Source organism: Neltuma alba, unplaced genomic scaffold (genome assembly GCF_004799145.2).
Source record: "Neltuma alba isolate B1F8T4 unplaced genomic scaffold, ASM479914v2 tig00004624_pilon, whole genome shotgun sequence".
In the NCBI taxonomy this organism is placed as follows: Eukaryota; Viridiplantae; Streptophyta; class Magnoliopsida; order Fabales; family Fabaceae; genus Neltuma; species Neltuma alba.
Window position 1 is genome coordinate 24,642 of NW_021633794.1, and position 16,296 is coordinate 40,937.

General features: G+C 36.2%; 1 protein-coding gene and 1 pseudogene across 1 annotated transcript; both read right to left on the bottom strand.

Annotated features, from left to right (window-relative positions):
• Positions 1-961: 961 nt before the first annotated feature.
• On the bottom strand, positions 962-7,615 carry LOC114745354 (methylcrotonoyl-CoA carboxylase subunit alpha, mitochondrial-like; annotated as a pseudogene).
• A 1,498-nt stretch (positions 7,616-9,113) lies between these two features.
• On the bottom strand, positions 9,114-15,798 carry LOC114745360 (sulfate transporter 3.1). Its single transcript, XM_028933513.1, has 12 exons — positions 15,267-15,798; positions 14,949-15,156; positions 13,911-14,082; positions 13,566-13,631; positions 12,108-12,221; positions 10,981-11,097; positions 10,750-10,876; positions 10,371-10,657; positions 10,065-10,255; positions 9,886-9,971; positions 9,720-9,796; positions 9,114-9,612 (listed from the first exon to the last, which is right to left on the bottom strand). The coding sequence occupies exons 1-12, from the start codon at positions 15,610-15,612 to the stop codon at positions 9,427-9,429; spliced, it is 1,977 nt and encodes a 658-aa protein (XP_028789346.1). The 5' UTR covers positions 15,613-15,798; the 3' UTR covers positions 9,114-9,426.
• Between the last annotated feature and the right edge of the window lie 498 nt (positions 15,799-16,296).

Here is a 16,296-nt window from a genome sequence, read left to right on the forward strand (position 1 = left end):
ATTTTGTCTATCATATTTATGTTTTTTTTTTCCAATATAGTCCTTCTAATAATAATAGTTCTAGCCAATACACTTAATTAGCAAGGATATTTTAGGAATGACAATACTTATTTATTACAAATAACTAACTTAACTTACTTTTTTAATTTTCTCAAATAAGTCAAGTGAGTCTTATAATTAGGACTGGAGGTAGTATTAGATTAGATATTGTATTGACAAATATAATAATTAATCATGACATGACACGATGACAGCGGCTATACGCATATAGCATTAGACATTATACGGATAAAATAATATCAAAATATTAAAATGATCTATATGCTAATGAGATTTCTCATAGGCTAATATGTAATATCCGGTGTCATGTGTGAGATCTGGTGTGATAATGTATCCTTATGAATAAGCCATTATGCCGGATATTGAAAGCCATATCCAATAAATACATTATCTCCAACCCTGGATATTGGATCTAAATAAAAGATTTATTTTAATAATGAATATAAATTTTCAATTTAATTTGTCCCTAATTCATTTTTTTTTCCAAAATATCCGATTGGTTGTGTATAGTAAAATAATTTCCATTCAAAATAGTTATAATATACTATTGTGATTCTTAATGTAAGACTTAATTTGATATTGGTCTTATATGTAAAACTTCTTTTATATGCTTATCAATTTTTGTCAAATTAATCCTACCGAAATTCCCTCAACAATAATGAAGTAAAAGAAGAAAGAAAGAAAATTAAGAAAAATAATTAACATATTTTAGAATAAAAAAATCATGTTAACTAATTTAACTAACGTCCTTAATCTATTCAAATTAATTAATTATGTCTTTCATTAAGGATAGGAGGAATACTTAATTAGAAAGAATATTATGAAAAAAAACAACAAATTTATTATAAATAATTGAATCTTTTTATTATTCGTAAATAAGTTATCTAATTTTTATATCAAGTAATGAATAAAATAATGATTAATCACACAACAGATATTTGCAATAAATATTACTCCAGCTTAAAAACGTAGCAGCACTGCTGCAGACGATGCATACTTCCGTTCAAGTTATTGTTAACTTTTATTATTAATGCATTGAGGGACTGCCTGTAATAGTACATACATATACCCATTTTGTAACTCGCGGATTGCGGAACAAGCATTCGACACGGTGGACAACGACTTTCCCATTCTGTTGGAATCAAATTCATCGGCATATAACAGGCATTGTGAAAGCCATATAATTACTTCGCTCTTGATTATCCAGAGAGAAGCCTCCCTTAACAAAAGCCTGGTTGGACTTGGAAGCAGTTTTCTGTGTATCGATTTATTCATCCTGCCCAAGCACAAAAACAAAATGTTGGTAACTATACAGGATCATGAGTGGTAAACATTAACAATGACCTCTGCAGAGCAGATCCCACACACACACCCCTTATTTCCCCCCAGTAAGGCAAGCCAACAAATAAAGAAGTTTTACAATTACTTAGGCGATAATAAAACAAACAGTTGATGTTTGTCTGCACAATTTTCAGAAGAACATCATAGCACATCTCAACATATGTGGCCTCGACTTTGTGGTGATGACAAAAAAAAAGAACTTGGGAGAATTCTGAGCTAGGATAAACAGATTCATAAAACCCAATGCAAGTCGTAAAGAGCTTGTGAATAATAAATCACAGAAAAAGAAAATCTCACTGTTAGTGCAGCTTATATGGGATTTTGTATTTTTGTAGATATATAAATTGGTAATTATTATATATGAGTTGCCAAAGGAAAATGTATCTCGCACCTACAAAAGAAAATGAACATCAATAACAAAGAAAAGTCGCCTTTCCAGAATGTTTATTGATTCATCCTCACACAATTATGTTCTGTGCCAATCATTTAGTCCGCAGCCAAAGGGAAGAATGGCAAAGGCAATTAACTAACCTTTACATTGAAAAGAATACTGCCATCAGAAACCTGTTCACCAGCCGTAACTCGAAGCCCAGTCACGTAGCCAGATGATGGTGCCTTTACAACATGCTAATGAAAGTAAAGAACGATAAGTTAAGGCTTTATGGATCGCAAAATAAAAAAGAGCAGGAAGCCATTTCCCAAAGTTTTATGAGCAATTGCACAAGCACAAACCTCCATCTTCATTGCTTCTAAAACTAATACAGGCTGCCCCTCCTCTACTTTTGTCTTGTTCTTCACCATAACTTTAACCACCAAGCCAGCCATGGGGGCCACTACAGTACCCCGAGGGTGGGCTGCTGCTTCATATTTGGGCTTATGTTGGGATTCTTCATCCTCAGACAACTCGAGCCCTATTTTTTCTCTGAAATAATGATGATAAGACCCTTGCCACACATGAATATGCCTAATGTGATCCTGCCAGAATTTGAAAAAGCTGGGTAAACCGGTAATGAACTTTCATTTTTATTAATAATAATGTATATAGAGCACTAAGAATATTTCCACTAATTTAACCCCATGTACACTAAATAATGATGCATGTAGAGGAACAAAATTACCTTTAAGTAGACAGCTAGATTAACTTCTTTGTTTACACCATCGGCTTCAACTCTAAAATAATGGTCTCTTAAATATGTTGCTTTGGCTTCTAAAGCAGGAGATCCTTCTTCTTCTGTCTGAAAGAATATGATAGCATCTTGAGTCTAAAACGAGAACTTGTGGCACGTGACAATAGAATTGACAAATTATTACTCCGCTATATTTGTGATACCTCTATCAGGCATCTGCCATCAGGCTGACAAGTGACGGTAAGCTTCAAGAGCTTGGAGCTACCACTATCATAATCATTATCCCACTCAAGTTCCATACTACGCTTAGCTTGATGATTGACTCTGAAAGGCGGATAGGCATACCATATAGGGTGTAAGCTGCCATTCCCTGAACATACTAACAAATCTGAATTAGAATGAGATTTGGAAATAACTTAGACATATTGCACTAGAATGGGGCAGTTTACCAGGGGGATTCCTTGTCAACATGAAATGCTCTTTTGCAATGAGACATGCAGCAGCCAGGGATGCACTAAGTCTGGCAGCTTCATATGCTTCTTTGGCTAAAACAGAGTTCCCGGGATCAACAAAAAGATCATCTTTGTACTTATCAATAAAATGAGTCTCCACCTTGCCATTTCAAAAGCCTGGTGGCAGGCGAGCTTTTGAAGGAAGTTGATATTGGTTGGTAGCCCTGCAACCTGTGGAAAGAAATGTTAGTAGAAGTTAGAGCAATTTTTGAAATTCGGAGTACAAAGAAATAATACTTCAGAATTACACGAGATTTGCCAGAGGGAGGACTGGCTAGATAATAACATATTTTATTTTATTTTCTTCCTTCCTCAGGTTAAGGGCTGTGACACCACGTCTTCAAGCTCAAGCATCCTACTAAATTAATCCTTCGACCCCATAGGCTTAATTAAGTGTAAGTCATACTCATAAAGGGTTTCACTCCAGAAGAAGTTGCACCTTACCGCTACACTCTCAACCACTACACTTCACAGTGCATAGTAGTGAGTATTGTTAAGATCTCAGGATACCTGAAATTTTGACAAACAATCCCTCAGTTTGACCAAAGCTGCAGCACGATTTTCACCCCACACTACAAGCTTAGCGATCATGGGATCATAGTGCATGCTGACAGTGTCGCCTTCCTTGACTCCAGTCTCCACTCGAACTGCCAAAATAGCAGATTGCACACAAGTAAATGAGCGATGCATGACAACAAAAACACCCATAACAACATATTCAAGTTTCACGTTCTTCAGCAGGAGAAAATGGGGGTTACATGATTCACCATATAGTAGTTACTTGGCTATCATATTATAAGACTATAAATGACCTGTGGAGGAGACTGGATTATGATGATAATGATGAAGAACTCCAGTTGCTGGAAGAAACCCCTTCGGAACATTTTCTGCATATATGCGAGCTTCGAAAGAATGACCTGCCAGCAAAACAAGAGATAATGTAAAGCTGAAACATTAAAGTCCTCCCTATAACAATTTTTAGACATAAATATCATAACAAGAGATGTAAATTGAATAAATTTTGACAGCCTTTAATCATAACATAAATATGAGCCCCCGTGACATTTTTTCATCAACACTAAGAGTATAGTGGAACTCAGGCAGGCGTCCACTTGCTCTCAGGCAAATAAATAAATAAAAGCCTATGGCAAGCAGTGGGTTTGTATGAGAGAGGGGAAGCAAAACTACCTAGTAAGGGCACTTGTGACTGACTTAATGGAAGAACTTCACCATTGGCGACATGGATTTGCCATTCTACAAGATCTTGACCGACAATCATCTCTGTGACTGGATGCTCAACCTGAATTAACATGCATTACGTAACAAATCTGTAAACCACATAACTTCAGAAAATAGTGACTCTTAAAAATCATTTAAAGCACCTGAAGACGAGTATTCATCTCCATAAAGTAAAACTGGCCAGAGATTGTATCAACTATAAACTCCACTGTCCCAGCATTGTAATAATTAACTGCCTTCGGACATCAGAAAGGAACTTGACGTTACACATTAGTATATGTGTAGAACAGGACGAAGATATTAGGAAAACCTAAAAGTTGTAAGGAAACAGAAGGGGAAAACATTTGTTTCACCTCTTGTCATATCGAAATTAGGTTAGGCATAGCTAAATGCTCTATTTATTATAAAAAAACAAGTCTAACCATTTAGAATGAATAAATCAAAATAAACAAAGCAGAAAAATATAAGCAAATAGTGTGCCAAGAACACGGGTCATTTATGTACATGAATTTTGAAGGCTAACACCTTAGCAATAGGCAAGTCACCGAGGAAATTTAATATGTTGAAGGCAGAGTACTTCACCTTTGCTGCAGAGACAGCAGCTTGACCCAAGTGTATGCGAAAATCAGTAGATACATCTGGCTGCATGACTGAATTCATTATCGAGAGTTCAAAACTAACAAAAATTAAAATGAAATAATCCATATAGAGGACGCAGAAATTAAATCTTACAGCTGGGGCTTCTTCAATTATTTTTGGTGTCTTCTCTGCACACTACAATCTCTCTCATACAAATGCAGAATATTCCCATGCTTATCCCCAAAAATCTATGATATCGAGTATAGGAGAATTTGCCAGAAACTAAGGTCAAAGAAGCTAGTAAAAGATCCAATAATGACTGAAACCCCTATTTTTCTTCATGATTCACCAACATAAAAGCGTGGAGTTCCAGAAAATTTTTAGAGAAATGAAGGTAAATCTCAAAATAAACAAAATCATTTGAATCACCTTGCTTTGGAAGAAGCACCAATACAAGAAGGAAAGGAATTTATCACAAAGATTTCATGAGAAAATATAGCAGCACAAATAATAATATGAACAGGAATACCTGGACTTCTATGTGCCTTGGCCGTGTGATGTACTTCTCCAACAGTATTGTGTTTATGCCAAGGAAGCAGCTGCTTCACGCTGCGCAGCTAAGAAGGACTCAACAAATTCATTTGGAGTGTGCACAATCCTCATGCCCTGAAATATTAATATTGTCAAAATTTCATCCGAATGAAATTGTAATCTAACGAATGAGTCAATGATCAAGAAAAATTTTGTATGTCTTTCGTAACCTTTTCACTATCTAAAAAGAATTGTGATTCTTAAAATTTTCAGCCTTTTAAGAGTTTAGGAACCTCAGAGTAATTACAAATCATAATTATGGTTGTTTTATGTTATCTTTTAATATGAGAGTGAATTAATAACTCAGAATCATAAACATTTATCAACAGCCATAGAACTCGCTAAAACATCCATCCACATATCATCACAAATGCACTAAGGATCATGAAGTGTGATAAATTGAATAAGAATAATATCAGTAAACATGCACCTTTCCTCCCCTCCATGGGTTGGCTTTATTAAGATAGGATACCCAATTTTGTCAGCTTCCAACTTCATTTTATCAATATCTTGTTCATTTCCATGATATCCGGGAACAAGTGGTACCCCTGCTGCCCCCATTATCCTCTTCGATGCACTGATGGATACATAGATACGGTGATAAGTTGAAAAGGCGTTTTATAATATATCTCAGGCTTACACAAATCAAAGTGTAAGCATGCTAATCATTGAGAGGGAAAATGATCCAAACTTGTCACGCTGACTCCAAGTATTCACAATCAAGTAGAGGTATACTTGAAAAGTTGGATATATAATAGAGAAAAACGGCAGTTCATCATGATATTCCGAAGATAATTCCCACCCTCCCTCTCCTCACCCACCCATCTAGCTCTGTCACAAAATAGAGAATGCTTGGCTGGTTGGAACCTTCAAATCTAACATTTATTAGGAGGTACAGGTTTACAAAGAAGAGGATTATTTAAGTTAAATGAAATATGCCAATGTATCCTTCCAAAATTGGTGTTCTATGTGAAATGATAATCATGAACAGTCTGTCATACTCGTACCTTTTGTCACCCATATCCCGGATGGCAGATGCTGGAGGCCAATGAACGTAACACCCTTATCTTCGCATAGCTGGGCAAAATCAGCACTTTCGGATAGGAAACCATATCCAGGGTGGATAGCCTAATTACCAAAAGAAAATGTTCATTCTGAATAGGATGTCCAAAGTTCTATGCAATCGTTATCTATGAGTACTAGAAACATGGAGTTTGACACAATAGTCTCACAGACGAAGCACACATTACAAAGTCATATAAATACAAAGTCGTCGACCTCTTTTGTGAGTCGTACACCAAAAACAACTCCCAGTGTCCCAGGCGAAAAGCCTGTCTTTATGGAAAGCAATCTTAAGTATACAATTACATCGAGCGCCACACAAGTTGAGACAGTGTATCACCTCAAAATCACCTTGAGGGTAAATACAGGATCTTTGTTGCTTAGAGATCCTATATGACATCAATCGGTTAAGATCACGCCACATAATTAGAAAATTAGCAGGTCAACGGAATTGCCAAGTTGACCAATATCAGAGTGGCGTCGCTGCGTTTGGCTTACGAATGCAAAGAAAGGTGATTATTTATTTTTCACACCCAAAAAAGCAAGCATAATAAGCAGGTGAAAATCTAATTAAATAATAGAGTGAAAGTTCCAGCTAACCAATGATCCTGTTACATTGTTTCTTTTCTCCACTGACAGTCTCTAATGTCTAACAAACAAAGAAATGGTTCCAGGGCTCACCTGAGCACCAGTACGTATGGCAGCATCAACAATGGAGGGTCCATTCAAGTAACTGAACCGAGCCAGGGGTGGGCCAATCCGTATGGCTTCATCGGCAGATCGGACGTGGAGCGAGTCCTTATCAGCGTCACTGTAAATAGCAACAGTCCGAATGCCAAGCCTCTTCGCAGTCCTCATGATCCTGCAAGCAATTTCGCCTCTGTTGGCTATCAGAATTTTCTCAATCTGCTGTTGAGCGGCTTTCTCCCCTGCTGAGGACAGCTGGAGAACGCTCGAGCGCGGACATTGAAGGGTCTAGTAGTGAACTTTCTACGGAGAATGATGAGAGAAGCCATGGAAATCATGGTTTAGAGCCAGAGCTCCGAGAGTTGAGCTTGACAAGCTGAAGATCGGGCAGAAAGGGAAGAAAAGAACGAGGGAAGGCGTTTTGGTCATTGACATATCCCTGCCTGATTGCAATGAAATGCGTGCTATGCTCAAAACTCTCCCTCCATGCTTTTTTTCCTATTAAGATTTAAATATCATCCATATATATTTAATTATTTACTAACTGAATTGCAACTTTTTATAATAATTATAAAATAAACAGTATATTTAATTTAATGTGACAATTGATAATTTATACTATTAAATTAAATAAATAAATAAATAATATTACTTCTGATTTTATTTATAAGATCTTATTTATAAATTGTAAATAAATTTTATAAATAAGACCGGATTAAGTAATGGAGACGTGTGGGAAGAAATCCAAATCCAAATCCAATCAGATCAGATCAGGCGACAATGTATTGGAGTGGCAGCCTTAGTTGGACATCGTGCCATCTTGCTTAGTCAGCATACAGACAAGAGCCTAGTCAGTAGTAATCCGGGTGATGTTTTTATATTACATTATCCATTTGGAATGGGCCTCATGCTCTCCTAGCGGTCTTATTAGGCCCCTTGATGCGGCTTTCTCAACACCTTACGGACTTTTTTTTTTTTTTGGGGGGGGGGTGTTTATAATTTGTTCGGACAAATTCATTTTATGATTTTTTTTTTAACATACATATATCCACACTCTCATCCTTTAATTAAAAAAATACAAAATATATAAATTCACATCATTTGATTCATGTGGTTTGGCATCAATCATCCTGAAATATCTGTTACATAAAGTAAGTCACACCATATTTACTTTTTATAACACTACTTTCAGTACTTACTTAATATAAGATATTTAATTTAAGTAGATTAAAAATTATTAAATTAGTTATGTAATACATATGAATTAATTTTTTTTAAATATTTTTTAAATTATGAGCCGCCTTAGATGGAAACTTCTTAGAATACTTTAGAAAATAAATACAAATTTAAAAAACAAAGTGGATTGAGATCTTATATTTAGAATTAAATCTAATTAATAGCTAGCTCTTATATTAAGTACAAGAGGTAATATAAAGTACCAAATACTTGTACTATTAAAAAAAGTACTCTTAATTATATTTTAGAAATATTTGTAGTCAAGTTTTGTGAATAATGTTTATACTTGTAGTCTTGCCTTCGCATACATCTTCTTATTACAAAGGAGGGGGTGTACCAACAAAAGTTGGTCTAGCAATGTAAGACCCCCTTAAATCTTTTTGGGCTTAGAGTTTCTGCTTTAGAGTGGACATTTTTGTAGGGAAAAAAAGTCACCAACCTCAAACCGAATTAATCAGCTCATAATAGGGGAAAATAAAGAGGGGGCGTAATAATAAAACATGAATAGCTAGAGACTTGAAATATGCTTATTATATAATTTCTCTGGTCCTAAATATAAAACCCTTATACTAGTGTGTATAAGGCTCTTATATTTATGACCAGAGGAGTATATAATAGCATATTTCAAGTCTCAGCTGTTCCCTCAATAGAAAATCGACCAGTTGTTTGATTCGACAGCTGGGAGAATACCAAATTCTGTTTTTCTGACCCATATCCTCACATAAATTTGTGCTGGCAGGCGCAAGAACACAGGCCAACGCAAAAGCAATCATCGCTAGTTGTTGCAGAAATTGCCAGCTGCTTTCCTTTTAAATAAATAGGCTACCATAAGTATGATACACAAGATTCAGCAGCTCATGATCATTCATTTTCTCCATCTTACTATGCCTCTAAATCCTCTGTGGGCATGATTTTACTTGCTCATATTCAACAAACTAGACGAAACCCCTCAGCTTTGAGAGGTCTCCAAAATGCTTTAATAAATTCATGGCTTAGACATTGTTCCAAGCTTCTGTTTCATCTTTCCCAGAATGAGGTTTGCATGTGTGAAGCATGTAGTTGCATGCTCTGACAGCTTCTTCAACTGTCAGAAATACCCATTTCTGACCTATAGTCTCGATGAACTTGGCTCTGTTGAGCTTCTTCATCACCTCACTTCCAGGATTGACCAAAACAAGCTGAGCACACGGGAAACAAGGATTAAACGAAATTAATCGAGCATCCTAAAAGTTTAAATATATTGCTGCAGCATAGTTTCCAGGTGGCACTGAAGAGAAAGGCTTACCTGCAGCCCTCTCCTATCGGTGATCTTCTTCACCTCTTCAAGCATGCTTACTCCACTTGTATCAATGTTCCCAATGGCTGCCATTGTAGATTATTCAGCAAGTTAGACTGGGAAACCTGCTCATTTAATTTTATATGCTTACTCAATTCTCTGGTCCATCACTTACTAGTCATATCTAGAATTACACTCTGCAAGTTGGTTTCCCCTGTAGCTTTAATCCTGTCTTCCTCTTCATCAATCCACCTCGCAATCCTACAACATATATACCCTCTGGTAAATCACCCAACTTGATGAAATGCCTTGGTTGTGTAATATACAAAATAAAATCTGAGGTAAAGAGAGCACCTCTCTCTCAAATAACTGGCATTGGCAAAGTAAATTGGCGAATCAATCTCTAGAATTAGTATCCCAGGAACATGAGTGGCATTTTGGTACTGCTCAACATTTCTGTACACCACAGAATTTGGAATGTTGCCCAAAACAAACGTCCTTGGCCTTGCAACAAACAGCAGAACCCTAAGCACAGATATGAATACCTGCATATGTATGTGCAGAGAAGTGCATACCCATCAGTATAAAAATGGTTAAACACAAGACTTCATCAAGGGTGTGTGGGGGATGGGGAGTACAGTGAACAGTAGTGATACTTACGGCTATGACAAGGCCAATTTCGACACTGCCAAAGACAACACCAACATAAGCACTGATACATACAAGGAAGTCGAACTTGTCAATCTTCAAGAGATGTATGGCTGCCTGATAATCTATAAGGCCCAGCATTGCTGATACAATGATGGCCGAGAGCACCACCAATGGAGTGTAATAGAATAAAGGTGTCAGGAATAACAATGTCATCATCACAGCAATTGCCATCACAATGTTTGATACTGCTGTCTTGCATCCCGCATTGTAGTTTACAGCCGACCGGGAAAATGGCCCTGACCCACATTCAGATTTCAAAGCCGAAAATTCGTTATTAACAGTTGATGATGAAGTAAAGATAGAACTACAAAACTCAAAGAACAAACACCTGTAGTGAGGTAACAGGAGGTGAGGGAACCAACTATGTTCATGGTCCCAAAAGCTATCATCTCTTTGTTGCCATCAATGTGGTAGTTCTTGAACATTGCAAAGCTTCTTCCAACTGCTATTCCTTCCTGCACGGTCATTTCTATTAGATCGTGCCTCTGGTTTACAATCCTCATCAATAACTCACAGTTAACATCTACTGGAAAAATGGGAGCTAATTTTGAATACTTACGGCGAGGGCTATGATGCCGGTGACAAGCCCAGTTTTAACAGCTGTGCTCAGATAAGGCGACACAAATACCAAATCATTGAAGGATGGGGGATTTAATCCCTTCTTCAACTCTCCTATCTGGGGCCGAAAAACGAACACATTAATCAAAATTATAAATGTAATTACTCAAACGATAAGAGTCCAACAAGGACTTTCAGATTTACTTGAGGAGACAAATTATGGAGACATGCGAGTGTGGAAGGTGCATATGACGTAAGACACTAGTGCTGGGGGACTGGTGGTGGTGGGGGGACGTAATGTAACAACGATGTTCACTTCGGAAGGCTCAACGGGGATTCACATGCATGATTGGTACAGAACAGTGATTCTGTCTGGCCCGGATTTAAGAAAAACAAAACGGAAGGCCCAACAAGTCAGAGGGGACATGAGCTACTGTGCCGTCTTTGGCTTTATATGTGAGTGGATGAGTGCGGCTAGGAATTGCTAAGAGACTAGGTTACCCTTTGATACAAAATATTAAAAATAAGAGATAAGGATTAGAGTTGAAATTAAGAAAATACTCCTTCCATTCCTTATTATAAGAGACAAATAACCGAAGTACGTTGATAAAAAAAACAGTTAAAATTAGTTAAGAACAATTAATGTGTAAAAAGTATAATTTTTTTTCCAAAAATACCCTCATTAATAAGGAGAGAGAACAATTAAATTATTAAAAGAAAGAGAAGTGGGAAGGGGAAAGAGTGTGAGTTGGAGATAATAAATATGAGTAAAATAGGAAATGAATACAAAAAAGTATAGACAACTTTTAAGTGTCTCTTATATATAGAAACATGCTATAAACATCAAATGTCTCTTATAATAAGAAACGGAGGGAGTAATGTTTAGTATAAAAGATTACTTGTTATATGGGATTAGACAAACTCATATATATGGGATTAAAGAATATCATGAGGGGAAGTAGTATTTCCCAATCCTATTTTCACAGATTTGTCTAGTCCTATATAACAAATAATTACTCATATTAAAAACTTTTTTAATAATTTTTTTCAATTAAAATTCTAATTCCCATCTTTTATTTTCAATACCTTGTATCAAATGCTCATGCTAAAGCAAGGAGGTATGCTCACCACTTGGACGCCGTGCTTCTCCGCATGAGTGAAATAAACAAGCAGACTTCCAAGGATAACGGACGTCAACGGCGCCATTGCTGACACCCAAAAGAATTTCGGTCGTCGTTTGCTCTGCGTGGGCCCAATCATTCACACATATATTCCGTGTTAGTTCGTCCGTTCGATGTTCATTTGCCGCCACGTGGCAAAAATTAACACGAAAATTTCGCATCCAAAACTCATGACTCCAGTCAAAGATTAGATTATCCTCCCGGTCAATGAGAAACAAATCCAGACATTATCCACATACAGATCATTGTACTGGCCAACAAAAATAGAGCGTGTGTGCATATAACAGCGACTTACATCATCTTCTTTCTTGAGTTCTACTTTGTCCTTAATATAAAACTTCATTTAATTTTTATTTTGATCTAAATATAATATCCTAATTCACTTTATTTCTCATATTTATTTATTTTTTTAAGATAATCCTCCCAATAATTATAGTTCTAGCCAATAAAATTAATTAGCAAATAGATTCTCAGAAAGACAACATCTATTTATTACAAATAACTAACTTAATTTTTTTTTTAATCTACTTAAATTAGTAAACTAATTTATATATTTAAGAGCGGATGTGGTAATTAATTATTATAAGACAATATATGAGGCTCGATTATTAATTCAACTTGAAGTGGATGGAATCGAATCCCTTAATTGTAACCAAGGAAGTCGAAGTACCGCGAAAAGTGGTCCCACCTCGTGGCGTATTCACTTGGATCTTATCCGCATGACGTTTCTACATTCCAGATCTTGTTCTTTTTAAACTTTTTTTTTTTTTACACTTTAGATGAAGAATGATGAAAAATTCATTATTAAATTATTAATAATAATTTTATTTAAAAACATAAAATAAAGAACATAAGACATATAATTCTACTCTAATCTTAAATGTCAAACTCATTACAAAATGAGTCAGAATGTAAAATAGATTTTATATTTAGAATTAAATTAGTATAATATGCTACTAGACACGGACAACTGAAACTGTATTGGGCTAGCTAGATTCGTTCATCAAATTGTCAATTACGTCTCCATAAATTTACTGACTTTCTTGGTGTAATAAGGGTCACCTAGATAGAGTAAGCTCACTATCAAGCATAAAGATATTAACTAATTAATGGATAGTAATTTTTAATTAATCTTTCACAGCTTAAAGTCAGGACTCTTTTCGTGAACAAACTTTTCACTCTCTCTTTTTCCCTAGTCAGTGTTTTGGTGAAGAAAGGGATAAAGCACCAAACCAAATATATCAATCAATTGATTAAGGATGAAACAAAGTGCACCAAGATCATGAAGAATTTAATATTACTTAGGCATTTATACATGGCGCCATTATTTAATTAGTTAAGTCGGATTTTTGTTTTGAAATACATATATATTTAATCGGTGTGGGTAAGGGTTGGGTCCACTTACGAAGTATCGCGTGAGGAGCAAGAAGAAGATGAAGCAGCACCCTAGCACAGCGCTTTCCCATCTCCACTGCAACACAAAATAAATAAATAATCAAATAATTAATGAACAAGAGCAAGACTATGCCAAAGTCAAATCAACATATACGTTCTCTATTGCGAGTTGTAAAGGTAATAAGTTGGCCAATCATGGACTACTATAATTAATAAAGCACTAAACAGTGCATGTGTGTGTATAATGAGAGAACCAGCTATAGATATTTTTTAAATAATAATAATAATAATAATAATTTGAGAGGCATGCATGTGAGTGAGGAAGAAGAGAAGGAGGGAAGATATGTGTATTGACCTCATGTGTTTGGCTAAAAACAGATCGCATCACAGAGACAAGATCGGCGTCATGGGTGAAATGTTCGAGTCCCAGAAGCGATTTTAACTGTTGCAGGCATACCACTGTTGCTGCTCCTCCCATGAACCCTACTATTGATGCATGTGACAGAAAATCCACGATAAACCCTAACCTGTCATCCATATAATTTATCACCCATTAAACAAGACTTGTCTATATATGTTCTATATATATATATATATCTGTCTTCTAGCAAGCATGGCCACGTGAAAGAATAGAGACCAACCACACTCATTTAGTGGACAATCATTTTTTCCCCGGGTAACTCTCTAACGTTAGCATTTGTTGAGAAAGAGGAGAAGAATCTTTGGATCTGATATGATTCGACTGACCAGACGACTCCCAGACACACCATGTATATAGTGAAGCAAACTGATCTGGCAAGGTGGCTTCTTTTAGTTAAATTTTGCTCCTGAGACTAGTACAGTACAGAAGAAATTAAAGAGTATATATAGTATATACTATATGACGGATTGCTGAAATATGATTACAATTGACGGCGAAAACCGATGTTGATGTTCATTATACCAAACGGATTGATTAATATAATATTTAATTACAATTGACCCAGAAAACACACACGGGGCATTCTTACTTTTGTACGTTTATGTATATATTCATTAATTATACTACACGCTTGTGACTTCTACCTCACTTCAAAATTTTAATGCTCCAATCTTTAAATGTATTATTATTATTATCATTATTAATTACATGAAATAAGTGATACTTTGATATTTTACAACTGTAATAAAATGATGCAGTTTATTTTTTACAATTAATAAGAATCTAAAATTGTGCTTTTTTTTATCTGTTTTCTCTGAAAAATCGGGGAAAAAAATTTAAAACCGCACCATTTCATGTTAATCATTTATATAGAATCTAATAATTAAAAGAAAAAAAAACGTTAAAATTTGTAAAATTACAAAAAGTAACAAGCCATGCCGCTGCATACATTAGCTTGTACTAATCACGTACCTAAACAAACCCAATGAAGCCTGCAAAATCCCGGCGAAGAATGTAGCAGTGAAGGCAAGGTGAAGAAAGAGGGCTGAGTCGACGTTGGGATTAACCGATCTAGAGAGCATAGAGCCCAGTAAAAGCGATCCAACCGCCACTGTTCCCACAGCCAAATCCCTGGAGCTTCCCATCATCGCATAAATCAGCGGCGGTATGAAGCTTGAATCTGCACCCGTTTTTTCATTTCATATCCAGAAGGATAAGTCTTAACACATACTTGAAACACCAAATAAAATGATATATATGCGCTTAATTTTGGAGCACACAGGAACTCACAGAGTCCAAGAATTGGAGGGAGGTTGGCGAGTTTGGCGTAACTGATGCCTTGAGGAATAGCCAAGCTAGCGATGGTGATGCCGGCGATGATGTCTGATTTCAAGAAGCTGAGAGTGTAGCGAGGCGCCCATTCCAGGACGGGGAAGAAGTACTGCAGGCCAAGAAGAAGCTTTCTAGAAGGTGGCTGGTTTTTGAATTGCCTGAAAGGGTCATCCGGAAAGAAAGTCTCCTTAAGAGAGTACATGAATGACTTGACGAACGGCTGAGGCGGTGGAATCGCCACGCGCGGACCACACTCCTCCATGTTCATCGCCGCCGATGGGTACACGTAATCTACGTTACCCATTTGCTTCAATGAATAATTGGTTTTGCCTTAACTATTTGATATATATTTTGTATAAATGTGCTCTGATTCTGGCGAAACGAAGAAATGGTGGAAAGAACGGGGTTGGTGAGAAGAGAAGATAAAGGATGAAGGGGGGGAAGTAGTAGTAGTAGAAGATGGTGCTGTGGGTGGATGGCGGGGGATTACAGAGAACGATACGGCTTTATATAAAATCTGCAGGAGAAGAAGGTATGTTTGGTCCTGTGGTTGGATGGATGATGCATGTGGGGGACGATATTCCCTCCGAGTCTTCGTGTTTTAAGTGCGCTTCCAGGGGACCACCACTGCAATCGCACTAATGTAAAGAGGAGATCTTCCAAACCAAACACCCCCTACTGTATATTTTACTCTTCTGTAGTTCTGTACTTTAATTTCTTTCTTTTTCTGTTCTTTCTCAACGTTTTGCATATTAAAAGGAGCAAATATAAATAAGTATAACAAATATGTGAAAAATTATTGCTTTAATAAATTCCATATATTCTACTCCCTCTGTTCCTTATTATAAGAGACAATTGCAAAGCATATCATGTTCCTTATTATAAGAGACACTTATAGGTTGTCTCAAGTTTTATGTGTTGATTTCTTATTTTACCCCTATTTAATTACTCATATTACTCATATAATTGTATTTAATTCCCATTCGTT